Below are 22,189 nucleotides of genomic sequence, written 5' to 3' on the forward strand. Positions count from 1 at the left end.
GTAATATTATAGCAGCAAGGGGAAACAAAGCTTCTACCTACCGCCTGTATGGCAAATTAAATTAACTTTTTTTTTCTATAAAGAGAAAGTTTAACTCTGTGTGTTCCTCTAGTTTTCAGTGAACAGAACACTCAACTGTTTCAAGGAAAAGGAACAAACAATATTTACTAGATTATTTGCTATTCATTGTTTGACTTTATATCTAGAAAAGAATTTATACAACTGTCTTTTTAAATTCAGTTATTTCCCTGAAAAAGTTTCCTTTCAGTAGTGGTGAGTTGATTTCTAATACATTTTTTTCTTATCTCCTCCAGCTTAGTATTTTAACTTTCCTTTTCTGAAAGTTTATTAATGACAAAAATATTTTTTTATTCTCCTTATAAACGCCTTTTGGGGATAATTATTACATTATTATGTCTTTTAGTCTTGTTGACTGTCTTGCCATTAACACTTCGAGAACAGCTGATGGAACCTGCTCTGGCGGGGGGGTTGCACTAGATGATCTCCAGAGGTCCCTTCCAACCCCTGTCATTCGGTGATACTGTGATTTTGCCACATCTGTTTCTTAACGTGTTTTTGCCATGACTTTGTGCTCACTGACAGAACAGATGCTGAGACGTTTCTCACCTTTGCTACTGATTCATCTGTCATAGCTACAAAATTTGCTTGAAACACTGTGGTATGAAGAGAGACTGATAAGACAAAGTCTACACCTCTCTGTCACCAAAGTTTCCCTATGATGTCATGATTTGCTATCTTTACCAATCCCCAACATTCCGTGAAAGATATGAAAATGGGAAAAAGCAAGCAATAAGCAGACATTACACAGAAAAGCAGAAACTTACACCCAACTGTCTTCATCTCTGCATCAGAAAGAAAGGAGAGAGAATAAAGGGAAAGGAAAGGGAGAGAAGCCAGGAAATTAAGACAAGGAGAGAGAAAAAAAGAGAAAGAAACATCACTCACAAGTAGAAGATGAAGCATGCACTTTTCATCAGAGGATCAAAGTAAAAGACAGAATACTTATCAGCACATGGGGAAGGGAAGGGATGTCCTTTGGGGAACTGACAAACGCCATGCCTATGCAATAGATTTCTGATCAGCAAGTTCTGTATACAAATAAAGTTGCAATCCAAAAGGCAAGCAGCACATGCCTCATTGCTTTTATCTCTGGGGAAAGGTAAAATTGTCAGGGTCAGATGGACGGTCTTAAACCCAGTAGCAATTTAGAAAAGAAAAAAACCCCATAAATGAACAAAAACCCACCACACCTCTTCGTGAGGCTGGTTTGACTGAATCCCTTCTGATTCGGACAAAAAAAGATAATTGAAGTCTTTATGATGCTCTTCTCAGATCACAACACAGTAGGAAACAAAGAACATTTTATCTTTAGAAATGAAGACAGGCATGGTTGTTTTGTAGGTTATTAAACTTGTCCTGCATAACCATGCAAGATACAAGACATACATAAAGACCGGTTTTACTTTATCTCTTCATGATGACCAGCTACCACTCATGTTTCTCATGTCTGAGTGAGGGAAACGAGGGCTTGATATAGGAACTAATGCTACTGTTTAGAAAATTAAATAGGATAAGAAAACTGTGTGATAAGACACAGCTACAGAATTTTAATGGTTAAGATATCTACATGTGAAAGGATTTCCTATTACAAAAGAAAGTGAAAATGTGAAAACCTATGACCAAGAAGATTCATTTGAAATGCTAGGGCTATTTACTTTTTTAAAAATAAATTTCTTGGTTCAGCAGAATGATCGCTGAATATTTTAACAATACTAGGTGACCTAGCCTTCATTAATTTAATAATTTTTTTTAAAAAAAATCACACTGCCTTGAAAAATCTGCATCCACTTGCAAAATACAAGTCATGAACTTTCTGTGCTCTTTTCTGAAAGAGGAAAGCCTGTCTTTAATGAGAAAGAAACAGTTCTGAAACAAAGCAAGGAAAAGGTAGTTTGACAAAGACAGTTAAAGCAGCAGACATGGTTGAGAACTGCTAACGTGCATGACAGGGTTGGTTTTTTGTTTGGTTGGGGTTTTTGTGTCCCCCCCCCACCCCCCAATGACCTATTTTCTAACTTTAGACAATACCAGTAAAACTAAGAAAGAATGTTTCATTCCGCTGTAACAACATAAGCACAAAGTAAATTGATAGGCATTCCTTGTTCATGTAGCTTGGCTAATCCACCTGAAGTATAATTTACTCTACCCAGACGTTCTACCCGGGACATCCAGTGAACTTAAACCCCAGTCTGATCTATTGTTTTAAAAGCAAACAACAGGCAAATATCTGCTGTCACTTGAATAATGTGAAACATATTTTTATTTCCAAAAAACCTGATAAGTAATTAAAAGGAACACTGTTTGCTGCCTCAGGGAAGTTACATTATATTTTAATCTCCTAATTTTTCCAGAGATTTCATTATCCTGGAGAATACTCAGGATAATGAAATTTTTTTTTAGAGCACCATTCATGGCTACCTCTCTCTTCACACCTCATCTCTACTCTGGCAATGTCCATTTATCATGACAGTGAAAGTCTGTGGCTTCTTCCGTGGCTGCACTTCTTTTCTTACCTGGTGTTTAAAGACATTTACTAACGGCCTTTCTCCACAAATGTGAGCCATTTATTTTTCCAAATATAAATGCCTAAAGCTTTGCATCTAAACTCTATGTAGACCTCTTGTAATCCCCTTTGAATCGAGGAGAAGTTCTGCATGTCCAGCACCTCTAGAGAGGCAACAAGGATTTAAGAGCAGAATAGCGGTCCTTTCACACATTTGTTCGTATCAATCAGTATTTTGAGCAGATCTCTATATATATGAACCCAATTCCAAGCAGATTATCATCTTAAAATCTGTTTTCTCCAACAAGAATTGTGGTTCTCACAAACATGACATTAGCAAGCAACCGTGGTCTTTTGAAGAATACCAGTTGAAAAACTGATGGGCTGACCGGAGCTGGGAAGATCACTACTGTACCTGTACAGCCAGCCTTACAATGGGAGTGCTGCAAACACATATTGTGGAATCTGGTTTTAATTTACCTAAATGTCCACGGTCTCTAGGCTGTATATCACAAAGATCATAACAATATACTTCAGATTTGGTGGACATCTTTTGCACTGAGGCAGTGTTTTCGCTAGAGTTCTTAATTAGAGAAAGAAAGTTTGGAAATTTGAATTAGCTGCAATGAATAGAGAATTTTTGAAGTTTAGGGTAGGAGCACTTTTCGCATGAAAACTGCTAACCTGCTTCTTCAAGCCCTGGACAAAAGCATTGCCCAAAAGAGCAGTACAGGGAAGAGAGCCCACTATGCCAGCTTGCAGAAAGAGACTAGGGCCCAGAAATTGAAAAAAACAATTAAGGGGAACACTGAGGCTATAAAGCTATTCCTTAATCTTGCTAAAATTCAGTGGTCTGAAGCACCTGAGGGAGAGCTCTATACACAGAAATGGAGGATAAAGCAAATCTTGCAGGAGAACCAATTCACTTACACAGGTATGTAAATGTTAGTTTTGATGTTGACTTTTCCAGCTGTGATCTAGCTATTCTAGCTGACACACCCAGCTGTCATCTGAGTTACAGCAGATCACATTGCAGCAGCTGTGTCTGTATAGCAACATGCAATATTTAATCTTTTCTCTATTTGATTGCTTTGGGTTAAGACTGGAACTGCTATAAGGTCACTAAAAGCTAAATTTATAATTGGCTTTATAGCCCCCATCCTCTGCTGCTCTATTACTATTATTTTCAAGTTTGTTAGTAAATAAACACATAATGTTGTAAATCCTTTTACTTTAGTTTCTAGAAATTCTTCCCACCTACTCCCTATTATTATTGTGTTTTCTGAAGAGCCTCCATAATGAGGCTACAACAACTACTTTTGATACTGATGTGTCATTGCAGTCTTTCGAGTAATAAAATCTGATACTTTTCCCATTATGCTTTCATAAAATTTCCCATGTCTGCAAAGTCATCCCTGGTCTTGGTTATAATGCATAGCAATGAGGTAGTATTTCAAATGCCATACATGCAATATAATTAGTAAGCCCATTTCTTACTACACTGTAAAAATCAAGACAGTATAATGCCAGGTTTTTTATCTATTGATTGCATGACTGGCTAGGTTCCGGTTTCCTCCTTAAATGAACTCTTGGCTATGCTGGAGCTACCTCAACTTGTGTCAAAACAATAAGCATCTCAAGCTGCTGCTCCAGCAGTAAGGAGCAAGTGAAGTTCAGCAATGCTTCAGCCAAGACAGCTGATGCATGGACTAGGCGCTCTGTAAGGTCAGCTGGAAAATCAGACCAGATTTGCAGCCTCATGTATTGTCAACCATTAGAAAAGGATCATACTAACTCCAAAAATCAAGGTGGCAAAGTGGAAACTCTTTTTCCAGGCTTTGGATTATTGGGAAGAAGAAAATTAATGCATTTTAAAAGAAACATCTCTATGCTTAGCATACATGAGGGATATCTAATTGGGGGGAACATCAAAGCTATCTTTCCAGATCACCTTCTATACATGTGAATTTAACACCTTCTATTACTATAATGTTCGTTGATTAAAATGTTTTGGCATGCCTCCCTGAATCTGGAATTGGCATTTACTGATAAATAAGGCAACTCTTCTATCATTAATCTTCTTCAAGTAAAGCACCCATCGCAGCGATGCTTGTCTAGAAGATTATGAGAAAAAAAAAAAAAAAAAGAGACCAATATTTTAAGATTAGAGCTGTTATGTTTACCTGGCATTATAACATCAGGAAAACCCAGCTTCCTGGTAACAGAAACACCTCTGTTAAAGATCATGGGGTTTTCCCTTCGTATCTGCTCCATGTCACCACGTAGAAGCTGAAGAGATATTATAAGTCCTGGGGGGAAAAAAAAAAAAAAAAAAAAAAAAGATGTTCACTTTTTCAGACCTAAGAATTAGATGTCTGTATATACAAGGCATGCAAGTAAAATAATGCTTTGCTCCACGGTTAATTTAATACAAATATATAAATACAGAGTTCTTTTCTCCCTCGGAGTACTTTAAAACTGAAATGGAAGAAACCAAACTGCTTTAGGGGATCAGTTAAGAGCATAACATTACATTAAAATACAATTTTTTAAAAATCAGAATACTTAATTTCGCAGAGATGTCACAAGTTGCAGTGAAGTACTTAGCATTATTTCTATTCCTCGCATACAGCAGGTTACAACACATGTATGAGCAACACCACCTCCATCTGAAGGACCACATCACACAATGCCATAGAACATGTCTCAAGTGTCTTTAATCCCACTTGATGCCATTAAAAAAAAATCTCAAAGCATATCTGTTCCACTTGTTTAACTACTTCATACAAGAATGTTGATTTTAATGAAATTCTCTTCATGTTTCAAGAGTACCAACTGGTCAAACTGACTTCAGAAAACAAGAGTAAGAAAGGCTCAGCAACTAGCTCTTTCAATGTGTGACCCTTTGTTCAGTATATCAACTGGATAGCTTGACTAGGAGTAACGACATGGTTAATCTCACTCCCACTTCTTTCTCTAGTTGCTTTTAATTTACAGCATACTACACCCCTAAAATGAGGATAATGTGTTGGTGAAGTTACAAAGTCAAGCATTAGGATACCAGAAAATGCCAGGATTAGGCTCAGCCATGTGAGCTTAGTCTCAAGTGCTAAGTATACATTACCAGCTTCCCATATCAATGTGAATTATGCTGACGTAGTAATTTTCCACAATCTTTATATCATTCAGTGGATGACAGTTAGTCAATAGTTCTTTCTATTCTCTCTGTTCACTTCCTGGAACAACACGTACGAAAACACACACAGTCTTGTGTAGATATTCTTGCATGAGCCATCTAAAGTTCTGCTATTCCCTAAACTTAATATATTGGCTTTACAAACAATATTTAGTCGCCATTTTGTTAGACAGGTTACTAGGGGAATGAAACCATTAATATCATGTACCTCCCACCCAGTTTCTGCTCTCTTCCCTTGAAATAATCTTCAAGCCTGTTGTTCGGCTCCAGCCAAATCTGGCAAATAAGTAGGTATCTAGATAACATGAAGATTGTGTAAGTTTTATGAATACTAGGAGCTGGGATGAAAAAAAGAGTTTAAAGCCTTAAAATGGAGGAAAAGGGAGGCCAACCAGCTAGCTGGACAATCAGCATGTACGTACTCAAAAGCTGCCAAACCAGACTTGCAACTGTCCAGCTAAGCAGGCAGAAGAGCGCTGCAAAGCACTGGAGGGAAAACAGAGGCTTTTAACCATGGGAAAAATTCAAACCCTTTGAATACCATGAATGAGCGAGTGTACATCTGTGTGCGTGTGCGCTACAGAAGATTTAACAGAACACGGGAGACAAATTCATTAGAAATCAGTTTTGATTATTTTTGCCACTTACAGAAAAACTTGTTCATTTTATATCCTCTTTTGCTATTAAAAACAAACAAATGAAAATAAATTCAAAAAATTCCAGCATAAAGGACTGGAGCAAATTCGGAAATTCAGATCTCCCCACACCCAACAACCCCAGTACTTAACAAAGAGCATCAGAATTAATCTATTACCTATAAAAATCAGTCACTAGAGGTAATAGAATATGTAATTTTCCAACATGGTATTACATATATTACTTATGTGATACCCTCCCACATATTCCACCCCGAAAACCTTCTGCCTAGCTTCTTGCTCTCCCCAAGAGGTTTGTAAATCTACTCTCCAGTCCTCTTTTTCTACCCAGCCTATCCTTCCAGGTTTTTTTCTATTCCCTGCAGCCGATCTGAAGGAATAATTTTACACAAGACCTGAGAAGGTGAGGAGAGAAACAAACCAGAGCGCTTTTCTTCAGGGAAAAATCACATTTGTGATTTGAGCATTTTCTCACTGTAGGAGCAGGTTCTGAGAGGCCCAAATTGTATTACTTACGCTTAAATCATGCCAGCCTGCAATACAGCCCCTCCCACCAGGACAGTATCTCTGCCAAGTTTCAATCTCCTATTCCAGAGGTGCTCTAGATCTTAATGAAATGTTTGAAATAATTATTTTAAAAAGCCAAAGGCAAGGGTAAAAAGCTATCTATTTCCCTTTCTTTCTGCTCTTCTCAAAAGCTCACGCTTGGGAAAAAAAAAGAAGTTTTAGGCAGACACCTGGCACTGGAAATAAATGCAAACAGTCCAAGTTTTCAAAGTTATAAATGATTCAGGAAAATGTTTTCATGGTAAGTGGTGGATGACCTTAACTGTAACAGGAGGAACAGCAGGGAAGGGGACCAGCTTTGCATATAATAACATTCCAAACCTGAAAACTGTTTTATTTGCTTATTGTTGTGCTTAATATCTTCTATGGGAGTGTGAACTGCATATTCTACTACAATATCTCAATATGCAAACAAGTGAAATTAAGACAATATCAGTATTTGGACATCAGTATGCCAATGAACCAGGTACTCGGTAATGAATGCAAAACCAGGTGTAATGAAGCAGAATCGTATCCTATCGGCTGGTTCATTTGGAATGGAATAGTAGTGATATCTCTAAATGAACAAACTACAGAAATCATTAAAAGAGGTAACAAGATAGGACAAGATTTACTTTCCATATTTATCTGTCATTAACTAGGAAAATAAAAATGCATTTGAAAGGTGGCAAAAACTCTGCCAAGACAGTTATTCTCCTCAACTATGTAATGAAACACACTACCAAAACTATCACAGAGAGTCTTCTTGATAATTAATTTGTAGGTACGAAAACACTGCTTATTTTCTCGACAGTCAGAATTTTCTGAACAGTCAGACAAATATGTCAGACAAATTTAACCTCTGTCTTTGCTTCTGTTGACAAGGATGCATGGTATCCTCAGGAGGGCAAGCCTTAAGATAAGTGTTACACCTAGAATTTTCAAGGGAATACAGAACGAAAAGGAAGACAGTTTTACGCAGGGAAATTCTGATGAATAAAATTTAAATTCTTCACTTCCCGTGCAGCCAAGTTTGGTCATAGTAACTTAGAGCCAGCATCACAAGAAAACCCAACTTTTAAAGGAGTTCTGCCAATGACGATTGCTGCTTATGTAGTACGCCCCCACGGGCTAGCAGTTTTCACAAGCACAGATATACGCAGCAACTGTAACAGTCAATAAATGAAGACTCACAGAGTACGCTAATACTATAGCAGGTCACCAGCTCTCTCCACTGCTGACCTCTCTTGAGATAAAATAACACTACAGATATAATGATGAAGGAAATTTAGCATGCTGAATTAATATTATTGTCGGCTGTATCTGAGAAGCAAAGATATCAGGTGGTTTTTTTTAATTCCTGGTTAAATTGGCAGACACAATGCAGATTTGCACCTGTAAACTGAAGGTGAATGAATTTTGGCTAAACTTAAATCATCACAAGTAGAGAAATTCAGCTATGCATAATCTCACATTTCACCGAATTTCTCTGCTATAAATAATTAGCAGTTTCCTAATCAAAATCTTCAGCTGTTGTTATGAAAAAATGTACAAGTAAATATTTACCATAGTTTGAGCTGGGTGCAGTGTATTTGGTGCTGGACTTGCGTATAATATTTTCATGGATCTGGCACCATTCATTTTCGTTGTTACACCTAAAATAAAAGAACACTAATTCAAGTTAAAAGCTTTCTGCTGAACCATCTTAGGACAGGAAAGTCAACTTTGGTGTAGAGATAACATGAAAGGTTGTGGGGTTTTGATGAATGAGAGAAATCCCACATAACTCTTGTTTTTAAAAGTGGAAGGAAACAAAACATCCCCTAATAGTTATCTCCTTTTTACGGACACTTTGGAGCCTGTGGTGACTTTGCTGTCATCAAAGCCATTGTTTCACTCTTCGTATTATGACAGAATGAAGAAAGCTCTGGACATCTTTAGTCGAATTCTGTGCACATAAAAAATTAATTTTAAGCTGAAATTAACTGTTGCCATGTATTACCTTTTTGTGCTTAATGAAAAGAAAGTTAGAAACAAGAAATAAAAAGTGAAATTTGAAAGAGTAAATAAACCCCTGATTTTTAGTATCTCAGACATTTACAAGACTTTTGCTTACCTACATATTTTACAGAACACCTTGAAACATGATGCAACCCGCCCCCCCAATTGTAAGACAAGAGTATATAACAACACAAAGTATGCTTCTGTATATATACCATCTTCTGAAGGGGCATTTCACAACTGCTTATTCACCTGTATGTAATTTTAATAAGTTTTATTTCATTTTCAGTTTCATTACCATCTGTATACCCTCAATAAAATTCTAGAGCCGAAATGACAATATATCTTTCCTGTTAGGTTATGCAGTTAAAGGCTCATCATCTCGAACACAAAGGAGAAGAGGAACAATGGCAGGTGGGCGAAGCCTGATAACCTCATCAGAGAAAACACAGCACCCTGCCCCTGCTCCTCCCAGCGCAGCAGTAACTTAAGTAACTTGGGGTGGGTAACTTAAGCCAGTGTCACAAAAAAAAACACCAACAAACTTTTAAAGGAGGATGTTCAGCATGTTGTCCAGCTGTGAAACTCGACAAGATGAGTCAGCCAGAAAGGGTCTCTGGATAGCTTTAAAGACTGAAATGGGTTACTGCCTTCGGTGATAATGGGATGTTGGGGAAGAGCATTTTGGGATTGTTCAAGACTTGATATGAATTGTAGGAAAATAGACGTTTAAGGGTATAAAATGGCCTGGTCATGTGTAAGCAGGTTGCTGTCAGTATGCTTGTCTGGTCATGCCTTGTGCCTGAAGCAAGTGTCTAAAACCAGGGACTGGAGGGTTTTGTAGTGTGTATATGTAGGTATACATGTTTTCCACTGAGAAGTTTTTACCCTGACAAACCAGAGAGGAAAATAGGATGAGGCCTTTGGTGCTGCATGCGTTTGTACGAGTGTGGACTTTCTGCCTGGCTTGATCTGCATGGCCGGCTGTCTGTGTATGCATTGTGTGTGCACACGCATGTGGGATACAGGCTCAGCCTTGTGCCTGGCTGGACCTGGGGGCATGGAGCTACGCTCTCTACCGCAGCATGACGCTATTCCATCGCAATAAAATCAGAGTGTGTAACTGTGTAGTGGAAAGTCAAAAACAATACCTCTTACTGCTCCATTCCATGCTGTATGTATAAATATTATAAAGTTTAGAAACATAAAAAAAAAATCCTCTTTAAATCACTCTATCTATAGCTCTATAGATATTCTCATTACTCTGATGGCAAGTTTCTGGGGAGAGAAATTGGGGACACTGCGACATTTAGAAATTACATTGTGATAGAGATAGCTGAGAGCACCAGAAACAGATGTTTCAGTTTTCTTTCCAGTCATGGAGAAATACAGGTACCTTTTAAAGATAACTCACAAAAAAATCATCACGTGATCAGAGAGCCAGCAAAACAGGAAAGAGAACAAGAGCACACCTGGATGCTTGCTTCTTTCTGGATCTTGGGCACCTGAGTCACAAGTGGACGCTGCTGTTTAGGATCCAAAGCTAGAGAAAACTTTCTCCAGTGATAAGATACATTCAGAGCTGTATTTTGTAAATTACTGTTTATACAACATATCAATATTTAACCAGTATTTGTTTAGAAGTTTCTACTGTCAATTGGGAAAAGACATTACTTGGCAGTTGGCAGCCTGCATCTAGAACACTGTGCTCTCTAATACAAAACAGGCAGGTGGAGAGAGTCCTGTGGATGGGCACGTGGCTGGAGCATGTGCTGTAGGAGGAGAGGCTGAGGGACCTGGGCTTTTTCAGCCTTGAGAAGACAAGGCAAGAGGGGGAACATTAACAGCAATGTCTACAAGCTGTTATTAAGACAAAACAGCCAGCCAGATTCTTCAGTGGTGCAGAGTAAAATGATGTAAAGCAACAGGCATAAACACAAACCAGAAAGGTTCAGACTGGATTTCAGAAAAAGCTTTTCCATGAGCACAGTCCAGCATTATTGGAACAGGTTGTCCAGAGGGGCTGTGCAGTCTTCATCCTTGGACGTTATTGAGACACGACTGGATAAAGCCCTGAGCAGCCTGGTCTGATCTCACAGCTGGCCTTGCTCTGAGAAGGAGGTTGGACTACAGAGGTCCCTATCAACCTGAATTAGGATTCTCATTTATCTTAACATCGAAGTTGCATGACTTTATTTGCACTACTATATGTAAAGTGGTGTAACTAACCTGCTGAACTCATTAAGCTTGAACAGAATCATACCAGGATAAAAGTGCCATCAGTGCTATATAGCTTGTTACCACATAATGAAGGGACACACGATAAATGTTATAAAGTACTTTACACAGTGCAAGCACAGCTGAAGTGACAATTTTACCAGTACAATCATCTGACTGACAAACAAAAATGGAACTTTTACCACAAACAGTGTTATTGGTTGAAAATGAAAAAAAAGGAAAAAAAAAAAGAAAAACCAGTATGTCGACCAAGTCTAATTGCCTTTTAAATTCAATTGTGCTTTATTCCAATGAAAACTGCAAGATTTAAAGATTCCCCATGGAGTCAGCAATTTTTAACTCAGCAGCAACAGTGAATCTTATTTCTCCTGAAGTGCAACAGAATTAAACTTCTGTCCTACTGACTTTTAAAAGTTAAAAAAAAACAAACCAAAAAACCCCACAACAAAAACCCCCCGAAGACGATAAGCCTTCAGCTCCTAGCAAGACAGGAGTCTTCAGAAATGTCACTTTGTAAAACTTCTCCCAAGCATATTAACAACTTTTCCCTTTTTTTGTTTTCCCCACAAGAGTACATAATGTTGGCAAAATTAGGGTAAGATACAAACCAGCTACTGTGAAGACAGTAGGGATTTTTTGTCTGCTGTGTTATGCAACTGAAGAATAACATGGCAAAAGGAATTAAGGCTATCTAGAACAAGTAGTAGCTGGTAATTTTCTGCAGCTTCAGTATTACAAAACCATATACTGCCAAGAATAATGAGATAACCCACAAAGCCTGTTATGGCACACTTACTGACACCCCCAGCAAATGTTGGTTATTATAAAAGCAAAAGGAACATAGAAAACTTGGAATAAATTAAACATGAAGTACAGACAGTAAAAAAGGAAAAAAATTGAGAAAAACCATTAAGAGTTACTTCCTCCCAGCATGCTATCCAACAATATTAATTTAATTAAAACGCTGATCAGGCTGTATTCCTGTATTCCCAGGTTAGCTGGTGCAGTTAGATTGGGATTATCCCACCTGAAATCTCAGCTCCACCTATCTCAACATTCCTCCTTTCACTGCAATGGGTTTAGGTATCAGACATCTCAGCTGATTGTTAAGAACGTATAAACATAAAAAAAACCTTCCACACTGGCAAGTCAGGTTGAGGTTGTTGGGTTAGGGATGTTAGAGTGTACATCCCTGTCTGCTCCTATTCCTCTTTTTATGGACCTGTTATTCATAAACCTGTCTAAGCCCCTTTGGACCTGCTAATACTGCCTGTCTTCACAACATCTTGTGGCAATAAAGCCCAGAACATCATCACCTGCTTTCTAAAGTAGTTTCCTCCATCTTTTTTAATGTCATCTCCTACCAATTTCATTGAGCATCCCTAATTCTTGTACTGTTGTATTGCGTGACAACAGTTTACCCTCCACCATGATTCTGTAAGTCTTGGTCTTATCCCTTCCCACCACCACTCTTCTCCTCTTCAAACTGAAGCTCCCCACCTTCTCAATCTCTCTCATAAAGAAATGACTCTATGCCGTTAAACATTTTAGTTGCTCTACTTCATACCTTCTGTCGCCACTGACATCCTTTTTGGGAGGAGAGATCAGATGTGCACACAGTAACTCAAGATAGGTCAGCACTGAAGTGACCTTCCAGAACTTAACAGGATGGCAAATGGACTACATTTGCACACCCCAAAACAATCTCTCAAAACCAAAACACAACAGAGCTAAGACATTAAAGGACAGTACAAAAACCCCTTCAATAATTGTGGTGTTGTGTGCTAATTCTGAACTTTAACCGATATTCAGCTCACTTCTCAGGAAAAAAAATAATTATCTTCACATTTTTTTGTGAATTATATTTGTGTTTACTTCTCTTCTCTTGCCAAGACATTCAAAGTCATTTACCCTACTGCAAATAATATTCCCAAAGATAACCAATACAACAAATTCTACACCATCCTCCATCCTCACAGCTGAGACTACAGAAAATTTCTAACCTCTGATAACTTTTTAGTTGCTGTACCAGCCTCTGGAGTGCAAGTTAAAATAGATTTCAGCCTCCAATGACTTATGCCTGCAAATTAACCTGGAACAAAGTTATCCCAAAATCAATGGACTGTGAAGATAGCTTAAAGCTAGTTTTGTACCAACTGCCTATGTAAGCTGCACTTTACATTTCCTGAACACAAAGGAGAAGAATATTCTCCCAAGTTTGAAATGCTGGCCTGAAAACGCTCGCCTGTAATGCATTTTGTGTTAACGTTTTACTTGTCTAAATACCAAATATATTATAAAATATATTTCTAGTTTAAATAAGAATTTTCTCCTGAGCCATCCATCATCTTTTCAGGTTCGCTGGTTCTACAGTAAATTTACCATTTGGAATGTTTGCCATACTACATCAGACCCGGATGTCAGACAGATGGGGACAGAAATGCAGTGTATGCTCTTGTCCAGCTGGGCAAAGAGCAACAACTGAATATCAAAAGGGAAAGGCATTCAGGCAATACACCACATTAAGAGGTAGGAGTTTTAAGAGCTAGTGCTGGAGAAGGAGGAAAAAAAAAGGATTGAGAGAAAACAGAACAAAAAATAAAACTGAAAAAGATAATATGAAAGAGAAATACATGAAGTTTTTAAGGGAATTGGAAGATTGACACAGAGAGTAATGTTCAATGAGCAAAAAACTCCATTAAAGATAAAAATTCATATAAAAATATGATATCAAGTGATCTCAGAAAAAAAATGGATTGAGAATTTAGTTTCCATCTCACTTTTTAAATATTTTACATGTATATTATTAAAAAGAATTATAAAATTAAACCTTCATGCTTTTACATAATGAGCTTATAACTAGAGCTGCGGTACTACATCCTCTTAGTAAGATTATAACATGACTGCAGGATTAACAAACAGGAAAATCTGGATTGTGAGAAAGAAGTATTTTTCAGACATAAATCTTTAACAATAATACGGCAAGCTGAGAAAGGCTGGTGAAGTAAATTGATTATTCCCCCCCCATAAGCATTCTCTCTTGTGGATCCAGCAAAATTCTCCATTGAAACACCATGTGTTTGTTTCAGCCTTTGTTAAGTTTTCAGTCTCTCGAATTTTTTCCAGCTTCTCCCTGTGAAAAGGCTTTTCTGGCTGTGTGCTGACTGCCTCACTTGTGGCAGCTGTAAGCTTTAACTTTAGCCAGATAGCGTCCAAAAAGAATGTTTTTTACTGCTCCTTTAAAAATAAAAATACACCTCCCTCCTTATTTCATCTTTATGATGTTTTTTGGTTGGCCTGAGGCATTTTAACAATAATCAAAATGAAAGCAGCAGGTAAGAAAATCAGTTCAGCATTGTTTAAGCATTCACATACAATTTTAAACTTACAGAGGACAAAAATCTGTCATTTCAAGTTTAGTCTACAAAGCAAGAAAAGGTATGTTAGCTAAAAGAATGTGCAAAGAGAAGATGCAAGCAGATAAACCTGTGAAAATATTACGTTGTGGAAGACCAACAGCTATTAAAGCTGCAAAAGGGATTAACTGGTGCCCTTTCCCTTCTGAAGATTTTTGTTGGAGGTTTACAGAGAACACTCCAAACAGCAGTAGGATAAAATAATGATGTACAAGACTTACAGCAACACAAGCGAATGATAACAGTGATAAAAAATCACAAGCATCTGATTACAGAGTGGAACTCTGTTCTGTGCTCTACTCCCTCCCCAGGAAGGCAGTAATGGGTGTGCACAGATGGTAAGAACAAAGGGTGTGGGGCAGCAGACCTGAAGAACAACAGCTGGTATAAACCTACTTTAACATTTAGGCAGATACAGCTGGTACTTTGGGTGGTGTAAAGGGAATCCACGTTTACAAAACACTTCAGACTAAGAGGAAGACAAGGGAAGCTCTCCATCCTGTGATTTTTTTGATCATAATGCTAGGAATTTGGATTGCTCTAACTGGCTGCATGACTTTATTTGTCACTGACAAATGGAGAAGTCCAATATTTTACAGGGTTTTTTATCTCTTATTTCTCAGTGAATAAAAAGCTAAAGATGCATTAGAAGGGCATCAAAACACAAATTCAGAATGTTCCATTAATGTAAACATTCAAAATGTTGCAGTTGCGATATATTAACACATATCTACAAGGCCAATATTAACGTAAACTATGCAACCAAAACCCACTGCTTTGAGATAAGCTGAAGCTGAATGGTGACAAAATGCCAAGATTATCCAGATTCTATTGGCAAACAGAAGAAAGAAGACCATTTTCTTCCCTCTAACTTGACATTTTTGCTACAGTTTTCATAACTGTTGGCAAAAGAAGAATGGAAGAGCTGACTCTGAGAGACTTTTCTTTGGACTTACAGATTTCTACTGTATGAAGAGACATCCAAGAATCTTTCAGTGAACAGTGAAAGCCATTTTTTCATTTATAGTTTCCCTTGAATGTCAGATTTTCTGTTGCTAAATGCACTTCTCAAAGAATAACAAAGTTCTACAACACCCCCAAATTATCTTATTACTCGGATAGTAGCCACAGACCACAAAGTAATGTCAGCTGTATCTCAGCCCATCTGCAAAGCAGATCTTGCCAGTATTTATCCCCACTGACAAGAGATTTAAATATTCCCTGCAGTATCCAGCCAGTTTGTCTGTGGCCTCTTTATTACGACTGTGAGACCACATTTCACAACAAGAATTTGTTAGTTCAAAGTTCAAAATCACAAATAACTGAAGATAAGATTCTTGCTCAAAAAACATTGACTTGTTTTGAGTTTTCTGGTCACACACTGTTGCATTCAGTTGTTTTCTACTTCTTTTGTTGGTCACCATGACTGACAAGGAACAGGAGATGAGATGTGAGTCACTATACCCATCATCAGGTGAAATACAGCGTATTTCTTTGGTTTTGAACATAGCACATTTAAAATAAATCATATTAATGAAAGTGCAGCTTTGCAAGTCGCATAGATTTGGGCAATATTAAATAATTTCTGAAGCATTTCACATACCTGAAACATCTAGTAACATCAATTAGTTTCTATGAGCTTCTGGAATAATAAAGGAGCAAAAACCAGTGCCACAGTAATAGTTTACCTTGTGAGAAGGATAAAGCAGCAAACGCAGTTTATGGCACCTTGATGTTTAGTACCTCTTTAGTATCTCATCACCCAACATATACAGTGTTTTTCCTAATTCTTTCCCTTCTAGGAGTTACTCACGTGTAAACTTTGAGAACAAAATCCTTCTCTTCTTTTATTTCAGAGATCGACTGAAGTACATCCATGATACTCAATACGGCACAGCCATAGGGGCGGCGATAGTGTAAATGAGGAGGCCCTTTTTTTGAATCATTTAGCAACATGCGACCTAAAATCAACAGAAATTTAAAACATTAGAGATTCACATGCAGCCGTTCTGTCTATTCTGTTCTATTATCCCTCTGAGTATGCATACCTACAGTAAGTTTTAACTACAGCTTGCAGTCTTTACATACTTCTCACCCTTTTTTCATTTACACGGTTTAAAATCTAGAGGTCCACTTGAACCTACCTGACCCACTGGGCTACTTCGATTAAGGCCCATCAACCTCATTTAGCTAACAGAACACTCAAGGGCAAAGTGAACAGCATCATGTCTGGCCATCTTTGATTTGCAGCCCCATGACACATGTTTGCATCCAGTTAGGTTGACTACAAATCATCTGTTGAATGATCCAAGAATACGGCTTGTACTCCCTCTCTGCATCCACACAAAGATTCACTGTGGTCCTTCCATTATTAGTCAGTACTTTTTCACTTTATACAATTGCTTTAAGGGAATGTATTATATATTGTGTAATTTATCACGTTTGTCTTGGAGCATATAAAGGAGAATTCTGAGATACGAAGCTGCTCAATGATTAACTTCCTATTGCTAAAGCAGTTTTTTAATAGAGTAAAAAATGCCAAGATCAGAAAAGTCACTATGATAATCTAAGCCAATTTGTAAGATTACACATAATAATTTGTCCAGCACTTCTTGCATCAAGGTTAAGAATCTGAGCTTGAACTACACCATATCTTTCTACAAGCTTCATTTATCATCTCAAGTGATACAGAGTCATTCCAACTTTTAGACACTTTATGACACAGTGAAGTCAGATAATGAAAAACTGATCCTTCTAACATTTGTGACTTAGAGGGCACATCATCATTCATAGGACAACACAACAAAGCTATGGTTTCACTAAGCTGTTTAGACCTTCTGTACTTCAGAAAAGGTATCTGTGGCTGGTAATGGATGTTAGTAGTGAATGGGGTGGAAATAGAGTTAAATACCCTTTCATTGCACACACTACCTAGCCATTTTTCAGTTAACTGAAAACCTAGAAAACATGAAAGACAGTGCACTACTCCGTTGTTTCGAATAATGTAACTGAAGAGACTGTCTGTTATTCCTACTATATGTTGCTAACGTTTTAGGCTTAAATATTTGAAATACGTTAACATAGGTAAAATATTTACTTGCTAATTTCTCAGTGAAAGTCCACACATTCATAGGTTAGAACCATTTAACTCCCTGTTACTAACTAATTACATCCTTATTAACCAGAGGGTTTTTTCTATCCAGCACCTTCCACCTAGAAGAGATTCCAGCAATTTAATTCATGTACCAGAAGTCATACAGTCACTTCACTTAAACATACTGCTGGGCTAAAAAATTAATCTAGCTGTCCGTGAACTACTTCAAGCACTGTATTATACTGTATAAGACATTCTAAATTCAACTTCAATCATAAACACTTTCTATGCTTGCTATTGCAAATCCCAAAAAGAATAAATGAAGCCTAGCCTGGCCTACAAATATTCAGAGAAACCCACTCTATAAAGGGTGACTAGTCAAGCAAATTAGCAAGGAAGGGCTTTCTTCCTTGGGTAGGGTCAGGTCCAGCTACTACGCATCCAGATCTCTCCTTTGGACAGCTCTACGCGAGCGGCCAAGAGAACCTGGCCAGAAGCAAGTGTATGCTGCTGAATGTTGGGCTGCAAGCTTGACAAGGCTTCCAGCAGGCAGGTACTGCTGCTAATGCTCCTTTTGGGCAGAAGCAGGCAGAAAGAACACCTGACATGTGCGACAGCGTCCCTGCTCTTATGTTTTAGAGGCATCTCCCAAACTTGAGCGTGGGTTTGTGGAGGAGTCACTGCAGACTCCTACAGCAGAAAACAGATCTTTATATATACTGGTCTAACAGCCTCTGATTTACTAGATGTGAATGGCCAGGTATGCTGATGTCCTGCCCTGTGAACTAGCTATATATCATCAGTAAAGAGACCTCATTTGACATTTTGGAACATTAAATGAAAAGCCTTTTAGTTCCTCCCTCCTCCCCCAAATGTGGTGTTTAATCAAATTGTTTCAGACTGAGAAAAAAAAGAACTCACTGTTAAACAGTCATCAGTAACCTTTTAACACTTTGCTACACATGGTCTGAATATTAATCTCAGCAGATAGGCATGGTCTATGACTGAGTTTTCTAACTGGTTAAATCATTATAATGTCAGTTAAGTAAAACATATCTTTAAGACTATTCTAAAAAAAATGTTAATTGCATATATTTCAAGTAATAAATCATACGTACCTATTCGAATCACATGGGCAACTATGTACAAATCTCTCTTCATGTCCTTGCTGCTGAGATCCTAAAAGATTGGAAAAAATATAGACATTAAAAAAATAGAACACACTGCACTTCCAAAACAAGTGCCTGCAAAATTCCCACAAACAATAAGAACTACACAGTACTACTCTCCATTCATTCAGCTCCTGCATCTTTAAATAAGAGAAAGTATTATTATTTCTAATTTACAGACAAGAAAAATAAAGCATAGAAGGATTGTATTTGGTTGGAATGTTCTTTAGAAGGAAAAGAAAGATTCTGACTCCACTGATCAGTGATGCTGTATCAAAATTCTAACAAACATTTAAAACGTTCATTTAATCCTTAATTCAAACACATTATTAGACTGTATTAAGTTTACAAAGTCAATTTAAACCCCTGAGCTACCTCAGCTGCAACCCATTCCAGCTTCCTTCACCCCACCCCCTGACAGCAGGTCACAGACCTGTCCCTAACCCTGTGCCTTTGCTTCTGCTTTCCTTCTTTGGCTTTTGACTTCTCATTGTGTAGTCTTAGTCTCACACAATGGCTCTAGAAAACATTTGCAGCATGACTGTCAGAATCCAGGTAAAACTTCGTGTGTTTTATTTTATGAGTGGATAGGTGCAATTCCTCAGAACAAGCAGAAGTCTGAAGAGGAAAAAAGATAGGAGACTCAGAGACATGGTTTATTTTAATGCTTTTAAATGTGCAGTTTTAATCCTGTTCCATATGATGTATGTTCATTACATTATGAAAGCAGCACGGCAGTATCTCAACCACGCATAGAACCTAGAGGCTCTATCTATCTGAGCTGATGGAAGCCAAGGGCAGCGAGTTCATAGCTAACCTTCTTAGAAGTCCAAAACCAGGGCAGGCTGCATGCAAACTGCTGACTGGAAGTGCTTTGTGCCCCTTTCTAAGTGCTGAAACATGCCGAGGGATTATTTGGGGAGCATGGTAGTTGGAAAGTGCCACATTTGGCTAAAAACATTCTAACAGTTTAAGTAGCACAGCTGGTCACTTACATTTAGTATGTTAGATACAGGGATAGGCTATTGGAAAAACTAAGAAACAAACTCAGTTTTAAGATGAGGTAATTGCTTAGTAAAACATAGGATGTTACGATCTCCCAAGCAGCTATATACACGGATGAAAACTCTGAAATTCCATGTCACAGAACAGCAGGTCAAAACTTAAAAATGAGCTTGAAGAAAAGCCAAAAAATGGGAAAAGCAGAACCTACAGAAGAGCAAAAGGAAACCTGAAGCTAATGAAGAGAAAAAAGTATTATTGACCTCAACAAACCTTTAATAATAAACAAAATAATTTGAGAAAACATGTATGGAATACTTGTGAATAATCATTACTGAGGCATTTTGCATTAACATGTTAGAAGCTGTCTTAATCGCAATTTTCTTGGCATGTTACCTTTTTTTCTGATAACATTATAAACACAGATCAACTTCTAAGACATTCTCCCCCTCTTTTTTTTTAATTAAAGATCTAAGAAACATTTCTTCCTAAAAACATTAGCATTGTTCAACAAGTTTTCCTTATGTTCCTAACCTCCAAGACAAGAAGATTTTAAACAGAAAATATGTACTGTGAGAATATTCGTTCATGTTTTAGACTCTGATGCAAAAAGGCTCCTTGTGCTCAACAGCTCTCTGTTGCCTCTCTTCCGCTCTCTCCACTCTACTAAGTGCTATCTTCTTATTGTTACGTACTGATTTATGCCATACAGCCTTCTAAATTCTCCAAACATACAGGGCATCACTCCAGTCGTTTCTCAGGAGAAGGGCAACTGATTAATGTATTCTTCCTAAGAATGTGGGAGAGTGAGTGAAGTGTGTGCGCATATGAGAGAGAAACATCCAAAAAGAAGGTTTTAAGCTCAGTTACTGTTGTTGGCTTCACTCCTCCCCTTACACCAAAGCAATGGACATCACCTCACATAATTTTAAAACAATTTTTTTTTTATTTGTACAAAATATTTTCAGCATGATGCTTTTTAGAAACAGCTCTAGGGATTTATATATGACTTTACAAACAACTTGAGGTGATAGCTATGTGTTCATGTTTCTTCATTTTTTTTTTCCTTTTCAGTTGAATAAAGATATCCATCCCAGTGGTAACAGTCACTTCTAAAAGGTACATTTGTGTGGGCAGAACAACACTGGTGGATTTGTTTATGCACAAATGCAGCTTGACCTGCTAATACCACATTTTTTCAAAAATACAATGCAAAAATCAACTGGAAAAAAAATCTCAGTAACACACACTCAGATAAAATCTTGTATTTTTCTTTTAAAAAAAAAAAAAACCCACAACTAAGTGGTATTAAAACCACTGTAAAAGGAAATAATGCAGTTGTTCATAAAGGGGGGGGGGAAATCTTAAACTGTAGACATCTAAGTTTTGTCATTCCTAGTTTGAACCAATTTAGTGAATTAAAAATCATATTTTGCTGGAAGCTGAAACATGAACTTAATTCACACAGCAAATTTCTTTCCTGTGTGACTTGAGAAACCAAATCTCAACAACTGAGACTATGATGGCAATGCACATAAACACTGCACTTCAGATTATAGTGACATATAGCACGATAAATTCTGGTCACAGTGACTGAGAACTAGGCAGAAAGAGAATTTCTTCTAAGGAGAAGTTTCAGTCCCTTTCAAACAGCGTTATATTGCTAAATTACAGGAGGCAAGTAATAAATTCATGGCTATAGCTTCTTACTCTGTTTAAAAGGAGCACTGTATTTCCCTGGGCAGCATATGCACTGAGTTGCAAATACGCTCTTTGGTATGCTTACCGGCTAGTAGATCATGCCTCTCTGAAGCCAGAGAATTAAGCTATACAAATCTTCCTTAGTGTTTTCTCTTCAAGTCTTATTTTGCTGCTGCATGAATAAGGGAACATACTTTCTAGGCTTTCTTCATCACCTAACATACCAGTGTAACATATGGCAGGTTTTATCTTGCATGTCTTGGAGAAATTGAAGTTCCATGGTAAGAAGGGCTTTGACATAGTTTTAGTCTCAGTAGCACCTGACAATACATTTCAAAAAGCAAAAAAACTTGGAGGTAGTACTTAATACTCTAGAGAGTAATAGATTTTCAGAAATAGCTGTGATTTGACAGGGGGAATTTTATTATACTATCAGATTACCACTCCTAATTAACAGCAATTTAGAGAATTGTTTTTTCAAAGGGCAGCTGTCAAAATATCAGAAAATGGTAGGGCATGCACATATTGATGGGTTCACACTTTAGTTGCTTTTCAATTTCACAAAAAATATACTGTGTCACAGTCA

General features: G+C 37.6%; 1 protein-coding gene across 1 annotated transcript in view; it reads right to left on the minus strand.

Moving 5' to 3' along the window:
* The window catches only part of DOCK3 (dedicator of cytokinesis 3), a 196,191-nt gene that overhangs the window by 82,093 nt on the left and 91,909 nt on the right, over positions 1-22,189 (minus strand). The window contains exons 10-13 of the mRNA XM_059823157.1: positions 18,850-18,910; positions 16,451-16,598; positions 8,549-8,637; positions 4,768-4,893 (exon numbers count right to left, since the gene is read on the minus strand). Coding sequence (XP_059679140.1) covers positions 4,768-4,893; positions 8,549-8,637; positions 16,451-16,598; positions 18,850-18,910 — 424 coding nt within the window. The remainder of the gene's footprint in view (positions 1-4,767; positions 4,894-8,548; positions 8,638-16,450; positions 16,599-18,849; positions 18,911-22,189) is intronic.

This window comes from Gavia stellata, chromosome 12, assembly GCF_030936135.1.
Source record: "Gavia stellata isolate bGavSte3 chromosome 12, bGavSte3.hap2, whole genome shotgun sequence".
Taxonomy (NCBI): domain Eukaryota; kingdom Metazoa; phylum Chordata; class Aves; order Gaviiformes; family Gaviidae; genus Gavia; species Gavia stellata.